Source organism: Phaenicophaeus curvirostris, chromosome 1 (assembly GCF_032191515.1).
Source record: "Phaenicophaeus curvirostris isolate KB17595 chromosome 1, BPBGC_Pcur_1.0, whole genome shotgun sequence".
Taxonomy (NCBI): Eukaryota; Metazoa; Chordata; class Aves; order Cuculiformes; family Cuculidae; genus Phaenicophaeus; species Phaenicophaeus curvirostris.
The window spans coordinates 53,166,812-53,191,809 of NC_091392.1; the positions used below are offsets into that span (position 1 = coordinate 53,166,812).

The 24,998-nt window shown below is 37.5% G+C and overlaps 1 protein-coding gene across 1 annotated transcript in view; it reads left to right on the forward strand.

Annotated features, from left to right (window-relative positions):
- Positions 1-24,998, forward strand: part of TMTC2 (transmembrane O-mannosyltransferase targeting cadherins 2) — a 247,617-nt gene that overhangs the window by 128,473 nt on the left and 94,146 nt on the right. The window contains exon 3 of the mRNA XM_069858349.1: positions 13,799-14,627. Within this exon, the coding sequence (XP_069714450.1) occupies positions 13,799-14,627 (829 nt within the window). The remainder of the gene's footprint in view (positions 1-13,798; positions 14,628-24,998) is intronic.

Below are 24,998 nucleotides of genomic sequence, written 5' to 3' on the forward strand. Positions count from 1 at the left end.
TAGATGTGTGAATTGTGGTAGTTGTAATTTTTAATAACTGGAAAAATGTCAAGGTCTCTTTAGAGGGACTCCTGAAAAGTTTAGCAGTTGTCATTTCTGTCCCTGCATGTACTTTGGTTAATGATTTTTATGCTCCTGTGCAGACTGAAGGAATTTTAATGAAACTTGGAGGTAGGCAATTTAGAAATGTTAGCCTTTTCAGTCAAATTTTTCATCTCTACAATGAATATTGCAAGCCAGATAAATCCATAATGTGTGACTACTCCTAGTTTTTAAAGGTTATCCTCATTTTTTCTCTAAGCAAGGTCAAGAAATTTATTTGCTGCATTGATTGGCAGAGTTGAGAAGTGTGTGAATGATTAACAACTACTGACTTTTTTCAGGCTAGTTGCCGTCTTGAAAATCAATTGAGCATGGTCAGTCCCTTTCTGTGGCATCTCAAGATGCATAATGCAAAAAAATCACAGGTAGTGTGCCATACTGGTTCTTCCTGAGCCAAAATTAGATCTGGTAAAGCAAGTTTGGAATTTATTACATGAAAATTAGTCATGTCCTCATGAGTCAATGGGGAAAAAAAGGGGCAGAATACATACCCTTCATGTGCCACAGGATCTGCCCCACTCAGAGAGTGAGGTATATAACAAATAGATAAATAGCAGTCTTGGCACTTTAGTGCAAGCTGTAGTAGTCTTCCTCTCTCCCTCCCTCACCCCCACCAACTAGATCTTCTATAGTCTCGCCTGGAAACGTTTTTTTTTAGTGACTGCACAGGTTTTTAGATTAGCAAGGAACAGCAGGACATACTTATCATGTTAAGAGCTGTGGTTATTTATGTTGTTTTCTGGCTACTTTAAAAGACTGAGACCTACCCCAACGGGAGTTTCTTGCAGCCACTCTGATAACAGATATTTGCAAGTTTAAAGACAAGGAAAAAGGAGAAAACAGAAAACAGAAGAAAGAGGAGGTCACATTACAAATTCCTCCTTGTTTTCAAAATAAAACATCTGAATTTAGAGGCAGTAGGGAAGAATTAGAGCAAAAGGAGATGGAAGCTGGTTAAGCGATGGTTAAGCTGGTTAATACTTTGTATAATTCAGTATATCTGTGTCAGAACTGGTATCAGGTGCATTTTGTCATAGTACTTGTAGCAAATCTTTGGAAGTATCTCCACTGTTTGGAACTATTTGAGGATACCTAGTCCATCCATGAGGGAGAACTGGAAAAGGTGTAAGAGAGATTTTAAAGGTGCTTTTCACGGGAGAATGATGAGCTGATGGTGGATCTGTAAGTGGGGCAGATGGTTTGAAGCACAGACAGAACACTAGAAGTGAAGTTCATCTTAACTATCTGAAGATTATCAAAGAGCTGAAGATGTGCATGCTTCCGAAAGGAAAGTGCAAGACTAAAGAGTTTGGACTTTTACTAGCACAATATCTGGGTAACTAATGTACTGACTTTGAAAACAAGAAGCTTGTGTAGAATGAGTGTTTTTAGGACTGCCAGGCAGGAAGGAGTTTTGTGTCCATGTAATCCTTCTTTGTCCATGGTGGCTCAAGGATTTCTTGTTTTAATGTAGGTTATGTATCTTATGTTTAGTGGAACTTCTTTATTTCAAGACTTAGAAAAATGAAAATACTTGATGTATAATAGTTGTAACTTCTCTCATGTAAGTATTACCATTACAAATCTCAGTTTGCTGAAGAAGCAGGGATATGTGTGTGTTTGGCTACAATGCATGTCAAGAGTGCAGCTGTCCTTGTGATATTCGTGGAAGTCATGGTTTTATGGGCGTCTTTGGTAGCAGGAACAGATTAATGAAATTGCACTGCTCTCTTCAGCATTCTACCCCCATATTTGGTTCCTTCCACTGGGCTGACACAATGTGGCTTTGTGTAAGGAACTGATCACCGTAAAAACCATAAGTAAACAAATAAAAAGAACTTCCTAAAGTAGTATTGCTGTCTAAATTCTCATATTGTGAAGAAGCCACAGTCTAAATTTACTAGACAGGAAATGTGATTTCACTGTTAGTCCAGTTATGCCCGTCTTTTGGTTTTAAGAAGTCTGGCATATTCCGCTCCATTGTTTTCTCCTTTGCACTGCCATCCTTCATCAGCAAACCCAATAATGTAATGAAAGCCAGGTGATTAATCTCTAACATACAAAGCCCTTACGTACCCAATTTATACATACAGGTTACAGCAATTGATTTTCTGAAATTCATTATTTAAAAAGAAAATAAAAATTTGAAGCTGGAGGTGGCTTTCATTTGGACTGGATTAAGTGCAGGTTTCAGGTTTGTGTGCAATTGAATTTGGGTCAGTGGCATGCTTAGTGACCACCTGAAGAGTCCTGAAAGGAGGCAGATTATTGCCACAGCCTTCTGCTGAATTTGTTGAGGAAAGTTACCTTTCTGCTCTTTTGTTGCTGCTTTGCCAGCCAGTGTCTTGCTTCAGGGCACAATTTTTTCCCGTTTGGAGTATGAAATGCCTGATCTCAGGCAAGCTAGTTCAGTTCACTAACTGTTGCCAATTTTTTTATAATGAATTATATCTGTTTGGTAATCTCTACAAGTGTTTTACACTTGAAAGCACTTATTAAAAACTAGCTGAAAGCTCAAAATAGGAATAACTTTAAGGATCTTTATTTTGATGGTTTCGGTGTAGCAGAAATGTTCAGTGATGTGGATGTCTGCATAATGTAACACATCCCCTTCCAAACCTTGCCTTTTTTTAATTCTTGAAGAAATCCCACGTCTTTAAATATCTTGCCTTTTTTAATTCTTGAAGAAATTCCACACTCTTTAAATAGCTGTTACGATAACTTGGAGGGAGAACTGCTGAACATTGGCCTTGAAGTCTCAATGTAAATCATCATTCTGTGGCTCCAAAATGCTGAGCTTCTGAACTGCACTCATTAACGAGACTGGAATGAATTTTGTGATGGCTGGCTCTTTGCACCATGAGCCATGCCCAGGAAAGACCGTTGTGTTTACTTCCTCAATGCCTGAAACATGTTTGCAATGCAGCAGGCCTACAAACCAGGAATTAAAAAGGAGGCTCTTTGTGTCTGTGTGTGAATATGGATGAGTATGTGCAGGCAAAATGATTTCCATTTGCACTGGTTTTATTTCTTCCTGCTTTGTTTTATCCACAAAGCCAAGATACTTACTTAAAACAAGTGGTTCATACTGAATGTACTTAACAGAAAATACATTGCTTAGTTCCTTCTCAAAGAATGTCTATTTTATAATTTCCTTCAGAGGAGCTGGATTCTTTCACAGCTAAACTGATTTGACTACAGATCGATGCCTAACAAGAATTACTGAAGATCTTTAAGCTAAACAAGGGAATTGTGTAAGCTTTCAAGTAAGTTTAATATGATCCGTTAAGGGGCTCCAGCACACCTCTTACAGTACCAGTAATTGACCTCTTTTAAGTACTTCAACCCTTAATAGTTTGGTTGAGAAATATCTTGGTATAGGTTCACAGGAGATTGCTAACTGCCTAATTTCTTCACATTAGTTTAATGGAGAGTAAATGAGTCACCATGTCAATTACAGTCCCATGATATGGAGTAAGCTTTGTCATCCATATTCTACTAAACCATTTTTAGTCTCTCTTTATTTAGATTATTAAAGATTTGGTTTTGCCTTACTGAGGTCAGTAATTGCTCTAACTATAACTGTGTCTCTGAACCAGACCCTTGTAATGTAGTTTGTGTTTTCAAAAGAACTATACTTAGAAAACCCTTTTAAATATCCTTAAAAAAGGTATCTAGACTAAGGGCAGAAACAAATTAAACCTAGTATTTTTCTAAAACAAAATTTTCTTCATATTTTATGTGTAGGGAAACAAGGCAAAGGACATCCTTTCAAGGTATTTTATTATTTTTGTCGAATGTCCTTTGGAGGAGATTTTCTGTTGAAGTGTTCGCAGGTTTTATTATTGGCTAAAATTTCTTATATTTGTGCATTTTTATTGCTGCATGTCTCTGCAACACAATGCTATCACTGGGTGGTGATTACTTATGTAGCTAGTCAGTGCTATTTGCCGCTAAAAGTATAATTTATTTTCTCTCTTCAGTTTCTTATAGGTATTCATTACCATTTCTATTTAGTATATTCAATAGGGAATGAATACAAAAAACTTCCCCAGTAATTAGCATAGTGCATAGCAAGCTCTCTTTTCTTCAGATTAGTTTTTGAGCATAAGCAATTCTGTAAGAGACTAACTTGATCCAATGAAAAAGAGGAACAAATAAAATTGTTATTAAAATGTTAATTCTCCCACTCTTGCTTCTCTGAGATTGCAGCACTTACTGGTCAGTTCTTACAAAGGTTGTTAATTTAATTTCTTTTATAAGTTAATTTTTTCCCCATCCTACAATGTAAATATTATTCAAATGTCCAGTCATGTATCTCCAGATCATAGCCACCTGGTTAGGTGAGGAGATAGGATGTGGTTAGATGACAAAGGAGGAATGTAGTTGTGCTTCAGATTATTTGTTGTCCCTAGGAGTGCGAGAGGAATTCCTGTCTATATGCTTGGAAACCCAGTTTTTCATCAGTGGTGATGACTTGCTGTTTGTCTGCATTCTCTTTGAGTTACCTTTCATCTTCTGTTGCTAGTGACTTTGAATCTTGGAGATGTGTATTTCTCACTGCAAGTCACTTTTTCTGAAGGCTTTCCAAAACCAATTGTCATTGCTGTGTTTCCTTTAGCTTCTCCAATTATTTGTGGTTCCCATTGTTTGAAACATGATGCTTTTGTAGCACAGAATAACTAGAAATTATGCAGAGATTTCAGTCAGACCATAGGAGATATCCTTCGGCTGTTATTTATAATAAGCACTGCGTCTAAAATACTTGACTAGTAAGTGGCTGATACTGTGAAATTTATTCCTATTTCTAAAGATACTGACTTCAAGCATAACAATTGCATTATATATGAGTGTCTTTTGGCCATGCTTTTGTACCACCTCATAAATATATGTATTTTTATGTGTGGGTGGATGTAGAACGGGGGGTGTGTGTTTTTTTTTAAAATAATTTTTTTTAGTCACAATGCAGGCTTGTATTCAGTTTGTCATGCAAATGGGTTTTAAGTCACTTAACAGTTTTTTCCCCGTATCTTGCTGAGCCAGTACATCTGAAAATAAAGCATCTTCACCAGAACTGGCTTTAAGTATTCATTTCTTTAAAGGAAATAAGTGACTACTTGTATGATCGTAAATGAATATTGATAATATGAAGCACCTTCTGAATAGATAAACGGGTTCTCCATTTCACGTGGACTTTCAATATGATCTGTTTACCTTTGAAACTATTGTAGGTGTTTAAGCTTTACTTTACTAGAGAAATTGAAATTAAGTGTCCAAATTTGTGAAATATTTTCTTTATTGTGAATATAGTTTCAAGATAACTTTGCTGCTTATTCTTTTGCTATGTTTTAAGGGCGCAATAGAAAGAAACAAAACAGCTCAATTTTTTTAGCTGGCAAAGGGAAAAAAAAAACCCACATAAGATGCGGCTTCCTATCCACTGTAGGAACTGACTTTTGTAACTTGATGAGTTTTCAGCTGATGGATTTCTATTACAACTAGATAAATTGTTCTGTCAAAACTAGAGCAAGCTTGATATTTATGACATGTACAGAAATTTGGTATTGATGACTTCCTTCTCCTGTATTGATAACGTTGCTTAGTCATTGCCTGAGGCTTAATCTGGGATTAAATGACACTTTTGCTCATAAAATTAGTTTCTATTTGCATTTGTCAGTTAAAAACAGTGTATCTACTTACATTCTTACAGTAAATGTTTTCCCCCCACTGCTATTAAACCAGTTCTTAGGCTTTAGTTTTCCTTTATTGCCATCCTGTTAGTGTAGGAAACAAATTAAATGTGCCATAATATTTTTTGGCAGTATATTTGTTGGTAGGATTGCAGTATGTGCTCTTAAGAGCCTTTTTATACTTTGCTTCCTTTTATCTTAATCATGCCTGTAAGTTGTTAAAAGGAGAACAGATTTTCTGTCCTGCTTTCAGCCAGGATAGAATTAATTTTCTTCCCAGTAGCTGCTGGGTTTTTGATTTAGTATGAGAATAATGTTGATAACAGATATTGGTTTAGTTGTTGCCAGGTGAAGTTTATGCTTGGCTGGGACAGGGTTAATTTTCTTCATAGCAGCCACTATGTTTTGGAGTTAGTATTAAAAGAGTATTGATAATACAGTGATTTTTTTTTACTTGTTGCTAAGAAATCAAGGAATTTTTTAGTTTTCCATTCTCTGATAGTGAGCAGAAGTACAAGAAGCTAGGAGAGACCATAGCCAGGCATCTGACCCAAGCTGGCCAAAAAGATATTTGATACCATATAACATCCTGCTCACTATATAAATGGGAAGGTGACTCGGGGCCAGGTTTCCCTGCGTGGGGATTGTGGCTTGGGGATGGGCTGGGTATTGGTCATTGGTCAGTAAGAAATTCATTGTGCATCACTTGTATATTCTGTTATTATCCTTACCCTTATTCTCTCTTCCATTGTTGTCCTATTAAATTGTCTTTATCTCAGCCCATGAGTTTCCCTTCCCCTCCTCCCCCAACATTCCTAGTGTAAATTACTGACTTTGATGGCTCTATTCTACTGACCAGAAAGCTTGATTTTTTTTTATTATTATTGTACCAAACAGAAACCAATATTTACATTGTTTGATGTTGCACTAAAGCTTTCAACACAAAATAACTGTCTTTCTGTGTTTTATTTTTACAACATAATGTATGCACATATCTGTGTGTAGAAGGATGCTTATGCAGAAGACAAGGAGGGCAGAAGAGGAAGCGTAGCAAGAAAAAAAATATAGTTTTTATAATATGGTTTCCAGGTTAGAAATAATTCATTGACTCTCCTGGATTTTTTTTTTAACAACTTTTTCTCAGCATTTTTCTTTTACTTTGCAGAAGTATTTATGCAAAGTAATTTTTAAGAAATATATTCTACAATAAGAGAATGTCTCATGGACAGAAGTGGACAGCAATCACCTTTAAACTAATGGATGCATGAAGACTGCAAACCATTATTATAGAAGATGGAATTTTTGGTGTTTGTTTTTTTGTTAGTGAAAATGACATGGATTTACACATTTGCACAACTGGGGGTAAAAAAAAAGAACGTTAGTTCACCAGAGGCGGTTTTTGGAAGTGGAAGTGTTTCATAGAATCATAGAATAACCAGGTTGGAAGAGACCCACGGGATCATCGAGTCCAACCATTCCTATCAAACACAAAGATTGGAAGATGCTAATGTGACTTGGGGAACAAAACATGAGGGTCATATTAACTAACACTTTTTCTGCATTGGAGGGAAGTGAAATTAATGCAAAGACAAAGTAGGATTGCAGAAAACTAGTTCTTAATGCAGAAATTAACAGAGCATGGATGGCTTATACTTTAAAAGGTCACAAGGAGAGAAATATGCTTGTTTTCAGTTGAAAGGTTGATGATACTGTTACGGTAATCAGAGAAGGTTATGGAAAAAATTGTTTCAAGAGGCCATACAGTGCATTATTCTGTCCGTAAGACAAGGCTGACAATATTTCTGTCCTTCTGTCAAGTTACATGTTTAATCTAGTCTTAAAGGCAGCATAAAGCCACAGAGCCAAACTCCATGGCAGATTTTTCCAGCACATCTGTATATTGAGCAGTGGAAAGCATCTCTTGATAGCTGACCCGATTCTTTCTTTCTTGAACTGAAGCTTATTATTCTTATCTTTTGGACATGGATATAGATAACAGAATATTCCTTTCCTATTTGCAGCAGTCATATATGTACTAGAAGGCAGCTGTCATGTCTAAACAGCTTGTATTAATTTTTTCCTTGTGGGATGTGTTTTCCTTGATCTTTAGTCAGTTTCATTCCCCTCCTCTGACCTCTCTCCAGTTTCTCCATTTATTTCTGAAAGTTCTATGCTGGAATCAGACACTTTCAGGATTTACTAATATTGAGAAGAGTGGACGGATTACTTTGTATGTCTTATAGAAAGTGCTTTCTTCTCTAGTCTCAAAATGATGTTTATCTTTTTAGCCGTGGTTTAAGAGAGTTGCTTGTGTTCTGTGATAACCTGATACTTCTCAGAAGAAGAGCTGACTACTTGCTTCACATCTCATACTTGCATAGCTTTAAGCAGGCTTGCCCCTTGCCTTTTGTACAAGATTATGTTATATTATATACAGGATCATTTCTCTGGTTTTTGGAAGATAATTTTCAATTCCAGTTCTGCCTTCCAACATACCTGAATGTTCAGTAAGCTCTCAGCATTTTGACTACTGCAGAAAGTGCAGCAAGCTTCCTGCACTGCAGAACTTCTCAAACGACACAATGCTTGTTAAATGAAATGCAGATATGACTGCTGGACTACCTATCTACCTATGTGCTGGTAACAGCAGTGTTGAGCAGCATTCCTGAGCAGTCTGGCAGTTCAGGAATGTCTTTAGGTCCCAGTGGGCTTCTACCCTCCTGTGTTAAGTTCTTGCTCTTGCAGATGGGTGAATTAGCCTTGGGTAGATACCATAGCATCACCATTGTCGTGCTGCATCTGGCTATGTATACTTCTCCTCAGAGAGCCTTCTCTGTTACACTGATCATGCTCACAGATTTATCAAGTTAAGGTAGACTCTTCTGCTCCTCTGCTACCTCCAATCATTCATACACTTTCTGCTCTTAGTGCAATTCATCTTTTCCCTTGTAGTCGTAACTTTTTTTTTAGCTAAGAGGTTGGGGGTTGTGGTGTTGTTTTCTTTAACTTAAAGTTTTGTATGTAAGACTTAAAGATTGTAGAGAAAGACTTTGGGCAATTTTTAATACCTTAATTTATGACTCAGTATAAGTTTTAGTAAGGCAAGACAACAGCAATACGGAATGCTTAGCTTGTGCTTCTTACTAATTGCAATAAAAATAAGTACAGGAGAAGCTCTTCAGCTGTTTCATGAATGCAGTGACTTCCTTGATAAAGAAAAATTGTGTGGGCTCGTAACACTATAAATGAATGGCATTTAACATGTACAGTTGGTCACAATATTGGATAAGCTATAGACAGAGTTCCAGGTCAGAGGAAAACCAGACATTGAGGCCAGCTGTTGTTATATCACTAATATAAATGAGTGAAGTGGGTCATGCAAGCAGGAACAAACTGGGCAGGTGGGGAGGAAGTGGTAAAGGCAACTTCCAGTTCAGTACTGTGACCTAGCAAGGATTGTGGCGAATAGCTTTGTTCCTGGTGTGGATATGTTTTGAACTCTAGTTCAGATCAAACTTGGCTGAGCAGTGATCCAGGAGCTTCTTACCTATCACGGAAACAAGATACTGTCAGTCTAGTAATTTGGCAGCGTTTTTCTGCACTGGGAAACCCCGGTTCTCAACATATTTTCAAGGAACTCTTAAGTAGGAAAAGAAACTTCTGTGAGTAATACCTAGTGACTTAACTGATCTCTATTCTGCATTTCCTACCTTCTAAAAATAACACTTAGTGTGTGCTCAGCCCTGGTAATTTTGATATCTGGACTGTCTTGACTAAGTGCCGTATTTAATGCTGCTTTGTGAAATGGACATGTTTAAAAGAAAAGCGTCTTTTGAAAATGCTTTGGATACAGCTTAGGTGATGACTGAGCCTTTGCAGGGACTGCCCAATCAAGAGATCTGCTGCAGTGCCTTATTTAAGAGCACTATAATAAAGTGAGGAATTAGGATTTAATGCAAGGGAAATGTGCAGTGTGGGTGGGTCATGCAGATGGAGTTTGGTAGGGAGATGAAAAAGGTTTCTGTAGTCACAAACACTGAAATTGCAGTGGTGGTGCTGTACTGTTAGCAGGCAGGAGAGATGTTAAATCTGATCTAAATCAGTGCTCATTTTTTCCCCAGATGAAAATGACTACTTATGAAAGGTTAGAGGATTTATGGGGGTGTCAAAACATATGGCAGATGGGCTGGATTAGGGCTCATGAGTACAGTAATCCAAATCCTTTCTGCCAAGCATTACAGAGGATCTCTTCCTGCTGCTGGGCTACACTAAATGTATGTGGTCAGAGGAGCACAGGCTGTTAGGAGGCTCAGAGGAAGAGTCACTAGTGAAAGTGCTTATCAGAGTACATATTGAAAGTACTTTCTTTGCAGGAAAAATTCTACCACAAAACTGATTATGCTATTTAATTTTAATAAATTGCTGTAACTACATTTGGATTTTTTTTTAATATTTTTTCCTTTGGTTTGCAAAGCCTGGAAGAAAATAAAGCCTACATGTGAGCTAAACCTTTCTAATTATCTGACTATCTTAGTACAGAGGGATAAAACTGTGCAAGAGTCAGGAGTGGTGAAAGGGGGTGTGTGTGTGAAAAGAGGAATGAATTTGTCATTCCCCTTCTGAGGCAGTGCTATCTATGTGTGATTTTTTTTTAAAAAAAAGGAAAAAGGAAGGTATCCTACTTGAAATTTTTGTGATGTAAGTTTAAGTGTTAGTCTTAATTTTAGTCTTGGTTTTGGACTGAGTCCAGATGTCCTCTGCAATCTGAACATTCAAAATGGCATGTCACTGTTAGGCAGGTTATTGGTAGCTGTAGTTAAATTGCAGCTATTTTTGAAAAGATGTAAAGCTACTGGCTTTTGAGAAGATCCATGTCTCAAATAGTTTCTGGGGAAGGATGCAAAATGTTTGTCTGAGGCAGCAAGAGGATATTTGCACTCCACTCTTTCAGTCAGTTAATTAAGCTGAAGAATCCTCCAGAGCTTCTGCTCTAGTTAACCAGTATTTTACAGCATGAGAAATAGATATGCTGCTGTGGAAAACCTCCTATTCGGATATCTCTGAGCTGCACAAGTAGATGATTAGGTATTTCATCTGACATTGGTGTAAAATGGTTAAAAAAAATTAAAATATATAAAAAATAAAAAATATAAAAAATATAAAAAAGAAAATAGAGTTTTGTTAAAGCATGAAGCACAATACTGCATATAGATGTGTTCTTCGTAGAACCAGGAAGTGTAATGATCTGGACCTTACAGATCTTAGATTTAAGCCTAAAAAGTAGGCTGCAGATAGTTACTCCAGCAGTGCAGATGGATTAGCTCTGAAGTACAGATTGTTTGCATTCTAGGGCTAGGAGCCAGAGGCAAACTTTTCATTGTTACCATTTTATGATGTATGATGGTCTGAAAGTTTTTAGCAGTTTTCTCCATTAACCATGAGGAATGGCAGTATGTGTTCTAGCAATGTTTAATTGGAAAGTGCAATTATTATATCTTTAGGAAAGGAAGATTTTCTTCCAGTTGCTAAGTATTAACAAAATAACACAACAGACTAAGTAATCCCTGAAAGCTCACTTCTCATCTCTTAATAAATTTTCACTTGCTTAATATTTGGAATGTCTTACTGTTTCAAGTGGTATATAGTCTTCCAGTAAAGACCTGGTCGGAATTTCTAGTTTCAACAAACAAACAAATTAGCCAAGCAATGAAACTCTGTCTTCTACGTCCCAGCCACTTACTCTCTAAGCAGCCTCCTCTTAAAAGACTGTAGAAGGGTGTATAAAAAGAGCAAAAAAGGTCACATTTAACATCTGAGCATTCTTTATATGCATGTTAGAAGGAAAGGAGTCTGAAAATAATTGGGCTAGAGGGGTGGGCATAAAAATTTTCATGTAGCAAAATATGACAGGAATAGAAAGACAAGATGAAGAGGGACATAAGGTTCTGCTGTGAGGGTGTACATGCAAATCCATAAAATCTGAATAATCTTTTTATTCCAAATATAAACTTAGTTGGGAGTTTTGGTGATGACCATTTTACATCAGTTTATAGCATTTAAAGCATTTAAACAGACCTGGCAGGCAGGGATGCAACAATATCTGCGATGAGTTGCTAAGTACTACTCAGCTTACAAATAAAAGTAGGTTGTTACAGTAGGCTTTCCAGGAAATATTTTCATCATAAAGTCTAGATGTTGGGTTTGATTGATTTATTACCCCAAAATCGTTGAATTTCCAGGATACAGAAACATACAAAAGCTAATAAATCAAACTGGAATTAATAGAACAAACAAAATATGTGTACTCCGGCTTTGCTTCATGTATAAAAATTTGCTCATGTATAAAAAGTGCTAACATTTTTTCAGTGCTTTGGATATAAGTACATAAATGTTCTCATTTAAATTTGTTTGTTCTGTACTAATGCCTCCATTGATTTCTTCTATGTTACCTCCAAATTGAGTGAATTAATCTAACCACTACTAAGTATTTTAAACTTCACAAGGAGAAACTATAGAGATATGAAAAGGAAAAACTTCTTACATAAGTAGATAAATTATGATGACTAGGCAATGTTGTATTACTGGAACATCATAACCTGATGGTAGAAAGCTCTTAATAACTGAGCAGGCACAATCATCTGTATTTCATGATATCATGGGGACAGTCCCCCCACAAAGGAGAAAAATGAACTGTTTGAAAGAAATATGATAAAGCATTCCACTGTGAGGTCCTGCTTCTGAATAACTGAGGAAACATTGAATAACCGTCCCAGGAATGTGTAGTGCGAGATGGAGAAAACAGAAACCTAATAAAATGAGAAATGATTGACAAATGATTCTTTGTAATAATGGGGCAAAATATTATCAAAATGCTTACATTGCATCTGGAGCTACTTGGCAAATAGTTTTTCTTTTCTTACAGAGGGGATCCAAGGAATTGAAATATAAAAATACACATATTTTAGCTTTTACAGATTATTCTACAAAGAAGGAATAATCTAAGCCAGCTTTCATTTAGGGTGCACATGTAATTGAGAGCAGAACTTACACTCATCAGTTCTAGAAATAGGTGAGAAAATCTTGCTTCCTGATTCATATTTAGACAGAAATGATGTGTTTCTGCAAGCATTTGAATAAGAAAGCAGTTTCAGATGCAGCAGGGGGGAACCCAACAAGCATCTCCAGCTGATACATGTTGACTTATTCCATAAATAGTGGAGGTTCTTCTGAGTTGCTAGCACGATGGTAGAAGTAGGTGGAGGCAGCTGCACACTTCACATAATATTATTTCGAAGATTATCAAGATGTGAAAGGTTTTAGAGCACTTAATACCTTGTGCTTGAGGAAAAAATAGTGATATATTGTTTTGATGTAAGATGAAAAATGAAGTGAGACTTTCACTAGTAGGCAGATCTGAAGGCTCCAAATGATCACTATATTTAATATGCCGTGTCTTCCAGCTCCTGTCTGGAATCTGTGTCTGTTTTACTCTCTTGCCTTCTTGGAAAGCTTGTTTGGCTCTCAGGTGAAACACCTTAGGAGAGACATTAGCCAGGGAAAATACAACTGGAACATCCTTTAAACTTCAAAAATAGTTAAAGCAAACTGGTGTTCTGACCAGCACCAGAAGCAAAGAAAGGGTTTGGGAGGTTATGTAGGAACCATTGTAAGGTTTCATAAATTCCTATTCAAAAGTTCCTATAAAGAGTTTTTGAAGTGTTACACAACTAAATCTTAAGCAAGGACTGAAAGCCCTAAGATCTGTAATGACTCGAGCCTGACTGGGGCTTGATACAGGCTAAATGAAAGAGCGTGTTCTTTTAGTCTGTGACCAACATCATAGCCCAACACTTTGTGATCCAAATGATTTTTCCATTGCAAAAAAAAAAAAAAAAAAAAAGTAAAATTATATCAGATATTCCTCACTTCCTTTGGCTTACAAGTCTTAGAATTAAACACCTGGTGCTGATTTATACTAATGATGATTTATTTTTTTTTTCCCCCAGAGAAAGAATTTGACTCTCTTCCTCAGCATCGGTTTGTTGACCTTCTGGGGGACTGCACTGCTGGGTGTCCGCTTATACTGGATGGGCAACAAACCCCCAAGTTTTTCTAATTCTGACAACCCAGCAGCTGACTCAGATAGTTTTCTCACACGTACGCTGACGTTCTTTTACCTGCCAACCAAGAACCTTTGGCTGTTGCTGTGCCCAGATACCCTCAGCTTTGACTGGTCTATGGATGCCGTGCCTCTTCTGAAAGCAGTCAGTGACTGGAGGAATTTACACACTGTGGCCTTCTATGCCGGACTCCTCCTTCTTGCCTACATTAGCTTGAAGGGCTGCAGCAATGAGAGAGAATGCAATGGAAGAATTGTAATGAACGGCAAGCAGAACGCTAATGGGCATAGCTGCCACTCGGAGATGGAGTATAAGACACTGGAGGTGAAGTCGAGCTTTGTATCAAAAGAAGAGAACGGTATAAAAAAGCATGAAATGCAGAAACTGCAGCTTCCTTCAACTGAGAACATTGTCATTCTGTCCCTGTCTTTGTTAATAGTGCCCTTTATTCCTGCCACAAACCTATTTTTCTATGTTGGCTTTGTAATAGCAGAGCGTGTGCTGTATGTTCCCAGTATGGGCTTCTGCCTGCTGGTTACAGTAGGTATCAGGGCCCTTTATGTGAAAGCCCAAAAGCGCTTTCTGAAGAACTTGGTTTTTTGTTCCACTGCTGCATTAATTGTTTTCTATGGACTCAAGACTGTTGTCAGGAATGGGGACTGGCAGAATGAGGAGATGCTCTATAGGTCAGGGATAAAAGTAAACCCTGCTAAAGGTAATTTTTGCTTTTTTATGGTTAATGTTTTTTTATTCTTATCTGTCTTTGTCTTTGAATTATCTGATTTTATTAGCTGTATCTAAAGAGGATGCTTCAAGAAACATTCTTTTAAGTTGCAGTAGTATGTACATTAGTAAAAAGTGAGGAAAAGCAGGAATGTATTTTTATTAAGTGTTACAGGTTTGGCATTAACATGGAGAAAATGAAACCCTAAGGTAAGATGACACTGTTTTTTGTTGATCTTAGTTCTGTATTTTAGAATTAAAGATGTATTATTAGTATTACAGACCCCACCCTAGTAACTTTTCATTTGGAGTGTATCTAAAACACTAATTAAGGTTTTTCATATGTTCGTCAAATGTTCTGTTCTCTATGACTAGAAAGTATAAGGAATGGTAAAGGACAGCATCAGGGAGGTGCTGGGTTTTTATTTCATTTGATGCAAATACTGTCAATACTACATAATAAAAAGGAGGAAATGAGGTCATGTTATTCAGTCTGGGAAATGTCTGTAGTTTCTCCAGCATACAAGTACTGTAAAGAGGTATTGTCAAATACTTATGTCTTCATGTTAATGTATAAATGTCAGGTATTCGTAACAATGCCCAGCTACCTCTCAAAGGGTATATCTGTGCTGTAATGAAATGTGACTACAGCTAGTGTAAACACATCCAAACAGGGAGTAAACTAGTTTAGGGATCAGTAACAATGTTTAGCTGTGGCTCTGTGGTTTCAGCATATACGTCAGATCCAGCTGGGATGCTAAACTCCATGCTGCCTGGCTGTACTGCTCTTGGCACATGAGCAAGTTTATATGAGAATGATCAAAATGCCACCTGTGAGTGCAATGTAGGCATTGACTAAGCCTTTGTTATTCACAATTCATGAGAAGTGAGAAGGGATAACTTGATTGCTTTGCCTTTCTGTGAAATAAAATTTTGACAGCTCTTGAACATATTGCACTTGAGTTTTTCCAGTTCTCTGCTCAGAAGCCCATTATATGATGCAAAGTAGTCTGCTGTCAGAGGTGTGCTTCTCGCTTAGACAGTTATCATGCACAGTCTAAAAGCTGTGATAGTAAGAGGCAAATGCAGGTGTTACTGTGAGCTGATAGGGAGTGAAAAAGTAGATTTGGCAGATAAGAAGCCTTGCAAAGCGGCATTATAGTAGCTTGTCTATTTCTAGTCTGATTTTGTAACTCTTCTTCATACGCTTCCTCATCCTGGTTAAAATTATTAAGCTTGTTGCTGCAGTAAGTGACTTTTTGTTAACTGTGAACAAGCACATCCTATTTCTTTTACTTATTTTCAAAACTAGAGCGGGGGGGGCAAGAAATGAAGAGAAATAACTGAGCAGCAATACAGTGCACCACAGTGGTTATATGGTGCTGTGAGGCTTACCAGTTCAGTGATGATAGAAAGCTTGCGTTAAAACACTGGCATTCCTTGTAAGAAAAAAAAAAAATGTATGTGCATTTGAGTAGTTAATGTATGTTCCATTTTTGTCCTTGGAGATCCCCACATATCCTAAACTGTATTAATAGTTGTCTGCTTGCTTTGTGACAGTTTTTGTGATTTAAAAAAATAAATTCTAATTTTTGTTCAATAGTAGGATTGACTGCAGTGTTGTCTGGAAATTAGGCTCCTGGGTATTGTGCTTCCATAAGACAAGGCAAGCTATTTTCATCATACACATCTCCGTATTCACAGACTTATGTATATATGATTGTCTGGTTTCCTGACATATAACCTGACACTGAGTTTCTTTTAAGGTATGCAAAAGCAAAGACAGCAGGTCAGTGTGTTGATATAGACATGACTGAGCTGGGTGTAGATCTCCTTAAAATATCCTGTTAAATTTTGCTGAATATTTACTAGCCCACACACATTGTCACAAGGCTGGGTATCACAAACTCCCAGCTAAAGTGACCTGTCACCTAACTCTATTCATTATTGTGAATACTTCCTAGATAATCTCTGGCTTTGACTATGCTAATTTTATTTTCTATTTCTCATACAATCAGGCAAGCCTGACTGAACTAGACTGGCTGCCAATCCCTCCAAAGCATTAGGAGATCAACAATTCAAACCACTTTTCAGTAATTAAATGAGGTTGACGTAGGAAAAACAATTTATTTTTGTTTGCCTTTTTTTTTTTAATTTTATGAATACTAGTGATAAATAGGCTATTCAGACAGTGAGACAATGGACTGCTCAGTCAAATAGTAGAGTGGAGTGTTTTCCTTCCTTTTAGACTGTTAAGAAGAGGCTATTCCTCATTTCTCTTTTCTGGGACTCGCAGCCATTCTTCCTCATGAGTATTTTCTTACTTCTGATAATTTTTGAACAGTGGGATCGTTTTCCCTGATGGTTCTGCTTAAAAATATAACCTCTGCTGCCGTGGGACTTTCAGGAAAAGTTGTTCAGTGGCTTCTTCATCAGTGCCTTGCTAGCACTTCGTTCTGGCTCCCTCATGGGTACCTTGCAGGCAGAGAAATAGCATTCTGCCTCAGGTGAGAAAGGTTCTACCCCCCTTAGGCAGCCACAGGCTTTCTGCAATTTACGTTTCTCTGGGCTGCTCTTGTAAGTCACTGACAGTGCAGAAAAAAATGCTCATCTCTCAAGAAAACCTGAAATACACCACGTGAGAGTCAAGTGAGTAGAAGGTGATAATGCCACCCATGAGGCCTCATGCACACGCTGGCTTTCCTGGCTGCCTCTCTGTGCAGCAGGCAGCTGCTGACCCTTAGCTGGTGGAGTTGTAATGATGACTTGGGATGCCTTAGCTGCATCTGTTATTGGGTCTTTTCATTTGCTGTTTTGATTATGACTAGTATTTCAAATGTCTTTAAAGTGATCTGAGGCTTGCCTTGTTCCACTTTGTCAGCACATGAAGGAAAACCAGGCAAGATTGATTAGTGTAGTTTATGGACCCTGAAGCAGCTGTATACATGTTTTGACACTGGGGAGGAAAAGTTGCAAGTGTTTCTCTGTGCTGTCTTCAACTTAATGAGCAGCCCAACTGATATAAAACAGCTCACATTATTTGAGTGGTTTTATATAGTGAAGGAAGTCTCTCAAAATACGAAAACAAACAGAGTTAAAAAGGGGTGGTAGCTGTCATATCTTTATTTCAGTTAGACTGAGAATCATTCTGTGGCGATGATTACTTAGTGTTTAATATAAAATTATAATGACACACAAAATAATTGTTCTCATAACATCTTGTTATCTCTAGTTCTCTCTGTAGTACCAAAAGTAGGCTTCAAAAAGCATGACCTTTTTTCTTCAGGCCATTTTGTACCTTGCAGTCCACATCATTATGATCTTTGATGTTCAGATAAATTTGCTGTACTGTTACAGACAGTGATTAAAGAACTAGAAAATAAGAGACAGACTTAGCTTGTTCAACTGCTGCAGAGGTATTAGTTGCTTTGTCACATTTGCTGAAGAAATTTTAGTCTCTTGGTGTTGCTGTGGCATTTGTAAGTAAGCTTTGAAGATCCTTCCTGGACACAGTTGACCTGGTACAACACCTAGGTGCTTATTTTTTACCACTCAGTCAAGTTTTTCTAAATTCATATATGTGACCTCTGTTTTTGCAATGGAACATGCAGCAAGAAACAGATACTAGGCTGCTTCCGAAAGCAGTATTGCCACATTATTGTGGTAATAGACCTGGTATAGACCTGTGTGCCCTGCCTTGCACATGGCTCTGGTTTTAGTCGGCGTTGCAGCTTGTGGCTTCAGAACCAGATGCTTAGATATTTGTTGTTGTTCTGTCACATATTAGTGGTAATGAAATGTTGTATATTCACATCTTGGGCAGGTTAGTGTGACTTAAGTATGTGCTTCAGTCCTTTCCTGAGTCAGTTCTGCAGGGGAAAAAAAAAAAAAAAGATTAATCTGTAGTATCTCCTACATTAAGACAAATTTGAGATGAGAGGGTTGAGTTTCTTCATTTAAATAAGCTTTTCTGTTGGAATCAAATTACTTAGGTAGTTGTGATAGGTGGTTGACAAAAAGACTAAAAATAAATAAATATCGATTATTGTTTATTGTGAAATCATTCAGATCATCTGTGATTTACAGTTAATATTACCTCTTATAGTCCTACTTTGAGTTAATTTAGCTTCTGTAATGTCATTGATGTAGCGTAATACCTACCTTTTGATCTAAACTTGAAAAACCCAAACCAAACACCTCTTGGTTTTTAATACTTTTTAAAACACCAGATTTTTTTTATCTATGTTGACTAGTTTGTAGTGTTAATTTCCTCTTTATTTTTCCATTACTAATGCAGCAAGCCACTGCTCTACAAACTGTTTCAAGCGTTTATTGTAGACGGGGAGGAAAAAGGATCATATGAGTTATTTTTATTCCGTTTAAATTCATTGCTCTTATAAATGCACGCAAATTTGTTCTCACTCGAGAGTCTCTCCTCCAATTAAAAACAAAAAAAAAATCCATAGCTGTCATGTAAAGATTGTATGCTCTAGGTTTGTGTGCTTGGGTATAAGTAAATACTGGAAGCTAATTCCATCTGATTTGACAGCTTGCTGCTGTTATCCTTATCTACTCTTAGAAAATGATTTCTTGCTAACGGTAGCTGTCAGTAAGAGGTCCCTTCTTCAACAGACAATGAAATTACCAGCTAATACTGTGTCAAGAAAAACTAGTTATAATACCTTATAGCAAACTAGCTAAAGAAACTGAATTTCCCTCAAACAAAAAGTATGCAATAAACCAGTATTTTCCATGATTATCAATATTTTTCCTGGAGGCAAAAGGAGAAGAAATATTTTAAGGTATGTTATTCTTCGAATATGCTTAGTATTAAGAGCTTACACTGTGCTGACAGGCTGGATTCTCTTGCAATACCTTTATAGCTTCATTTTCAATAGCTCTGGTACACAGCTGGTTCTTCACACTTTATTATTCCTCCTAACCAGAGTATTTTGACAAACACCACATTGAGCATTTCAAAATATTTTGAGCATTTGGGATTACATTTCCATGTTTCAATGCATTTATTCATTTTTAGATGGAACTCTCAGTAAATCTCAAAATTATCTTAGGGCCAGCAGCCCAAAATATAACTCTTTATTGTTCCTTTGGTTCATTTGACTTCAATAATAATAAAAGCACTCTAAAAGTGGTAAAGATCTGACTCAACATTGCAGTGAGTGGAAAATGCTGATTTTGAAACAAAATTTAGGAGAGGAAGTAATTTTGTGGCACAGATTGATGCGAATGGGTAGATTTGAAAAATGTAAAACCTGCTAATAATTATGCATAAAATTTTTACATATTACCATTGCTTAAAAATATCAGTGATATGAGCATGCCATCTGGAACTAGGTATTTACCAGTTCATTATGATTTTGTTAGTGAGCTCTTTAGCTTATGCACAAACCACTTTAATTTCAGTTTTTCCCTCTATAAAAGAACTTGTACTGCCTATTTTTATTAGACCATAGCATCAACTAATTTTCTGCCTTCCCAAAACCTTCAACATAAGTCTCCAATAATTAACCTTTTGACTAAATGTAGGGATATTTTCCTTGACTTCTATTATTAATTTCAGCTCAGGTCAGAAACTTAAGGTTGGCTGTTTTTTAAAGAAGAAATTACTTTAAAGTTAGTATACCTTCTGTCAGTATTGTAAAATGTTTCCAACCATCAGTAATAACCCTTATAACAGCTACTGTATGGGGAAATGCACTCGATAATGAAATGATCTTATGTAAGTAAAAAAATCAGAGGTTATAGTTCATATTACCAACTATATTTTTAAATATATTAAATCTATATGGCTATGTAAGTATTATTACCTTTTACAAACTATGTAGGGATATACTGTGGTGAATTTGGTGTCTTTGTTCATAATAAAAATGGAATTTGAAGGATAAGTGTTGTACAGGATGCTTCAGAGTTCTTGAAATAAATAGGAAATACTTTTTCTGTCTTCCACTTGCAATAGCTTCAAAAAGAAAGCTCAACTAGTAACTGAAAACTAAATGAAAAGACTACTCTCTGGAAATAGTGTAGGCCTCTCTAAATGGGTGGTACTGCCGCTCTGGGTGATGAGAAAGTGTAATGGCCATTAGTAAGTTGTTAGGGAAACAGCCAGAGTTATTTAGAGCATTTCAGCATCCCACAATCAGCCCAGCCTCAGCAGAACAGCCTGGTTGTGCTAAATATGTTGGAGAGCTGAAAGTAAGTAGTTTATACTTCAGCTGAAAGTCTGAATTTATCCTCCGGTGACAGTGTTTTTTCTTTCAGTTCTTAAATAGTACTGTAATTTCCTCTGAAACCCAAGTCACTATGGGATATCTTCTCCTTCAGCAGGATACCGAAAGCTCAATATTCTTCCTTTATATATAGAGAGAACTGGAAACAAGGTTACTAACCTTTTTTTTTTTTTTTTTCCCCTTGAATGCAGTCCAACAGCATCTCTAATCTGTGAATCTTAAATAGCAAAGGTATAGGAAGGGAATCTGCTATGATTCTAGCTGTGAATCTAGCTAGCCTGTTTTTCCCTTTGTGTATACTAAGAATTTAAAGAAATAAAAAATTTTGAGGCATAGACTCCATTACCCTGTTTTGAAACATGGACTCATCAGACTGTTATTTCTTCCCTCACCTTCCCTGAGGTGCTCTGCAAATGCATTCAACAAACTCATCTGTGCTAAAAACAACAATGAAAAAAAACACCATCCCTGGTTGAGGGGGGATTAGCTATGGCCAGATGGGGTTTTTATTTAGCATATCAACTGAAAAGGATTAAGTTTGGTGCTTTCTTTGCTAGAAAATGATAGATTTTATTTTGTAGTTTGATCGAAAATCAGACCTTCAGTCCATATCCATGTGTTTAATGGACGTAGCGTGATTTTTTTTTTTTTTTTGGTTGGCAAGAGTTACTATTAGAGGAAAACAAGATTATCTATATTGGTTCTGAAGTTTAAAGAATCACATAGTCCTTTGGTTGGAAAAGACCTTTGAGATCATCAAGTCCAACTGTACCTGTCCACTACTAAACCATATCCGTTAGTACTTCATCTGCCTGTCTTTTAAATACCTCCAGGGATGGTGACTCAACCACCTTCCTGGGCAGCCTGTTCCAGTGTCTGATAACACTTTGGGTGAAGAAATTTTTCCTGATGTCTAATTTGTACCTCCTCTGGTACAATGTGAGGCCATTTCCTCTTGTCCTATTGGTTGTCACTTGGGAGAAGATACCAACACCCACCTTGCTACAATGTCCTTCCAGATGTTTGTAGACAGTGATAAGGTCTCGCTTGAGCCTCTGTTTCTCCAGGCTAATCAACCCCAGTTCTCTCAGCTGCCTCACATAAGTCTTGTCATCCAGCCTCTTAACCAGCTTTGCTGATTGTTTCTGAATGTGCTCCAGCACCTCAGTGACCCTCTTGTGGAGAGGGGCCCAAAACTGAACACAGTATTTGAGGTGCAACCTCACCAGTGCAGAGTAAAGGGGCACAACATCTTCCCTGGTCCTGCTGGTCACACCGTTTCTGATACAAGCCAAGATGCCATTGGCCTTCTTGGCCACCTGGGCACACTACTGACTCATATTCACTCAGCTGTCAATCGACACCCCCTTGTTCTTCACTGCCAGGCAGATTTCTAGCTACTCTTCCCTAAGCCTGTAGCACTGCATGGGGTTGTTGTGTCCCAAATGCAGGACGCTGCACTTGGCCTACTTAAACCTCGTACCGTTGGTCTCAGCTCATCGGTCCAGCATGTTCAGATACCTTTTTGGAGTGTGTTTGTTTAATTGTGTTAGATAGTCATCTACTTGGTTCATTATTTTACCTTTTTTCAAGATGTGTCAGCTGTGAGAAATTTTTCTTTACTTGCTGATTTTCACCATGGGTTACATGTCTTTATTTTCCTATCTGTAACATATTTCATACCAGTACACACTGAGGTCCCATTACATAAGTCTAGTAGAGAAAAAAACCTCTAACGTGGGCAGGACAGTAATTTCCACACATGCCTTTTTATACCTCTTATGGCAGTAAAAAGTCCCAGCGTAGATAGATAAATACAAAATCTTTCATTAAGATTTCCAATACCCTTCCTTTGAAATAGGGAGTTTTATTAACACTCAGGCTTGGACTCATCATTGCCAGCGCTCACACATGAAGAAGTTAAGTGATGTTTGATGCAGTTAGAGTATGCACAAAAGGCTTGCACAGAGTTTTGTTTGAAATTACAGAAAAGATAACGGAATAGAGGGACTGAGTGCTCAATGTCCTTTCTTCTCTTTGCTTGGATGCTCTAGCACTGAACTTTTCTTTCAGTTCTTAGAACACAGTAGATATAGAAGATAGTAGATAGATGACACTACTTAATCATATTAGTGTCTTCAGTTCCACTGCTGCAAAAGATGGATTAAGCCATTTTAGGACCTATCTTCTTCACTGCCACCTGTATTTCCATACCAGTTTGAATATGAATCGGCTGACAAAAGTTTCACAGGCTCTGTCTTGCCTTAGTGAGTAATTTAAAACAAAACAAACAAAACCATACAACTTGAAGTATCATGAAAAGCCTGCTTTCTGGATGCACTAATTTGCCTTTTTGAAGTCTGACATATGTAGTTTGAGAACTCTTTTTGAATCTCTTAGTTTGACAAACTCTAGCACTGATTTCCCCTCCTGTGGCTCCTCTGGCACATTTCCAAGACACTGTTCTCTCCGTTCCCTTTTCCTGGAAAGAAGCCAGTGTGATCCATCTACTTTTAGGTTTGAGGACCAGGGCTGTCATTTCAGTTGGTTAAGTGTGCCCTTCCATTTCCTCACCACTTAAGACATGTGATGCTTTTGAAATATAGCATAGATAATTTTTTTTTAGAACGATGCCTGTTTTTTAGAAGATATATAATTTGACTGATTTAGTACTTGGTCACCTCCTTGACTGAGTCTTTTTTGTGCTCTAAAGAGTTTCTCAGAGTTAATCCTGTGGTGTCTGAGGTGCCTGGAGTTCTTCTCTTCCACCTGTATTTTTCTTCTGCTTAGCTCTCCTCTCACTTTCTTGAATGACTTGAATCTACCACCTCTACAAAATACAATTCCTTATGAGACTTCTGGGTCAGCTTTGGTTCCCTGCTTAGTTCCTGACCCTTGTGAAGTTTCATGGTATGGGAACTATTGTCAGTAATGACTTACAGTGTTTACACAGTTGCAGTGCACGCATAGCTGATGAAGCTGCTAATTTTGAATGGGTTAGACTCTCTTGTGTCTCAGAACAGTGACTAGATTAGATGTTGAAAGTACTATTTATTTTTTTATAAAGAATGCCTACAATGTTGCAGTGGGGTGGTGATTTCTGGTTTGAATCTTAGAGGTTTTGCAGTGTAAGCAGTGGCTTTCTGGGCTGAATCTGTGTCTAGAGTATTGTGTTTCTTTTGTTGGAGAAGTGGCAGGGCTGTCCATGCAGGATGCCACTGAGGCAACTCCTGAGACACTTGAGATGCCATCTCCATGTGAGAAATGAGTAGTTGGGAAGCATGATTCTTCCTGAAGTTATATCTGTTGAGTAATATTGAGTGAGGGATATGCTATTTCTATAATGTTGCTCTGAAAATATTTTACATTGTTGATATATAACTAAAACTAATAAGGAAGATCATAGACTCATAGAATCATAGAATAACCAGGTTGGAAGAGACCCACTGGATCATCGAGTCTGACCATTCCTGTCAAACACTAAACCATGCCCCTCAGCACCTCGTCCACCCGTGCCTTAAACACCTCCAGGGGAGGTGACTCGACCACCTCCCTGGGCAGCCTGTTCCAGTGCCCAATGACCCTTTCTGTGAAAAACTTTTTCCTAATGTCCAGCCTAAACCTCCCCTGGCGGAGCTTGAGCAGCTCAAACAAAGGTACTGCTGAGAATTTCTTCATCTAGTGGTCTGTCACATGTAGTAAGTCAGGTTGTCTAGGAGAAGTAGGAGTATGTGAGTATACCCATCATTTTTCTCTGATAGCTTATTTTATTCTTGGCTCTCACTAAAGACTCTGTTAATTTGATATTTACTATTCAGTCAGATTATGGAGCCCTTAAATACTTGAGATTAGGTTCATTATGCTTATTGGATTACTGAAATCTGCTAATATGTCCTAGGCAGAAGAAGAAGTCCATCCTCTAGACTAAAGAAAGTAAATAGTGAAGCTTAAGAACACTTTGCCAGCTGCTCAGTCTCATCTCTCAAGTTCATTGAGCAGACAGAGCCACCATGCTATCCTTTGAGGAGTAAATGTGGAGCAAGTGGAGAGAATATATCAGGCAGCAATGCTGAGCATACTAGAAAGCGTCTTGCATTCATATCCATTTGCATCAG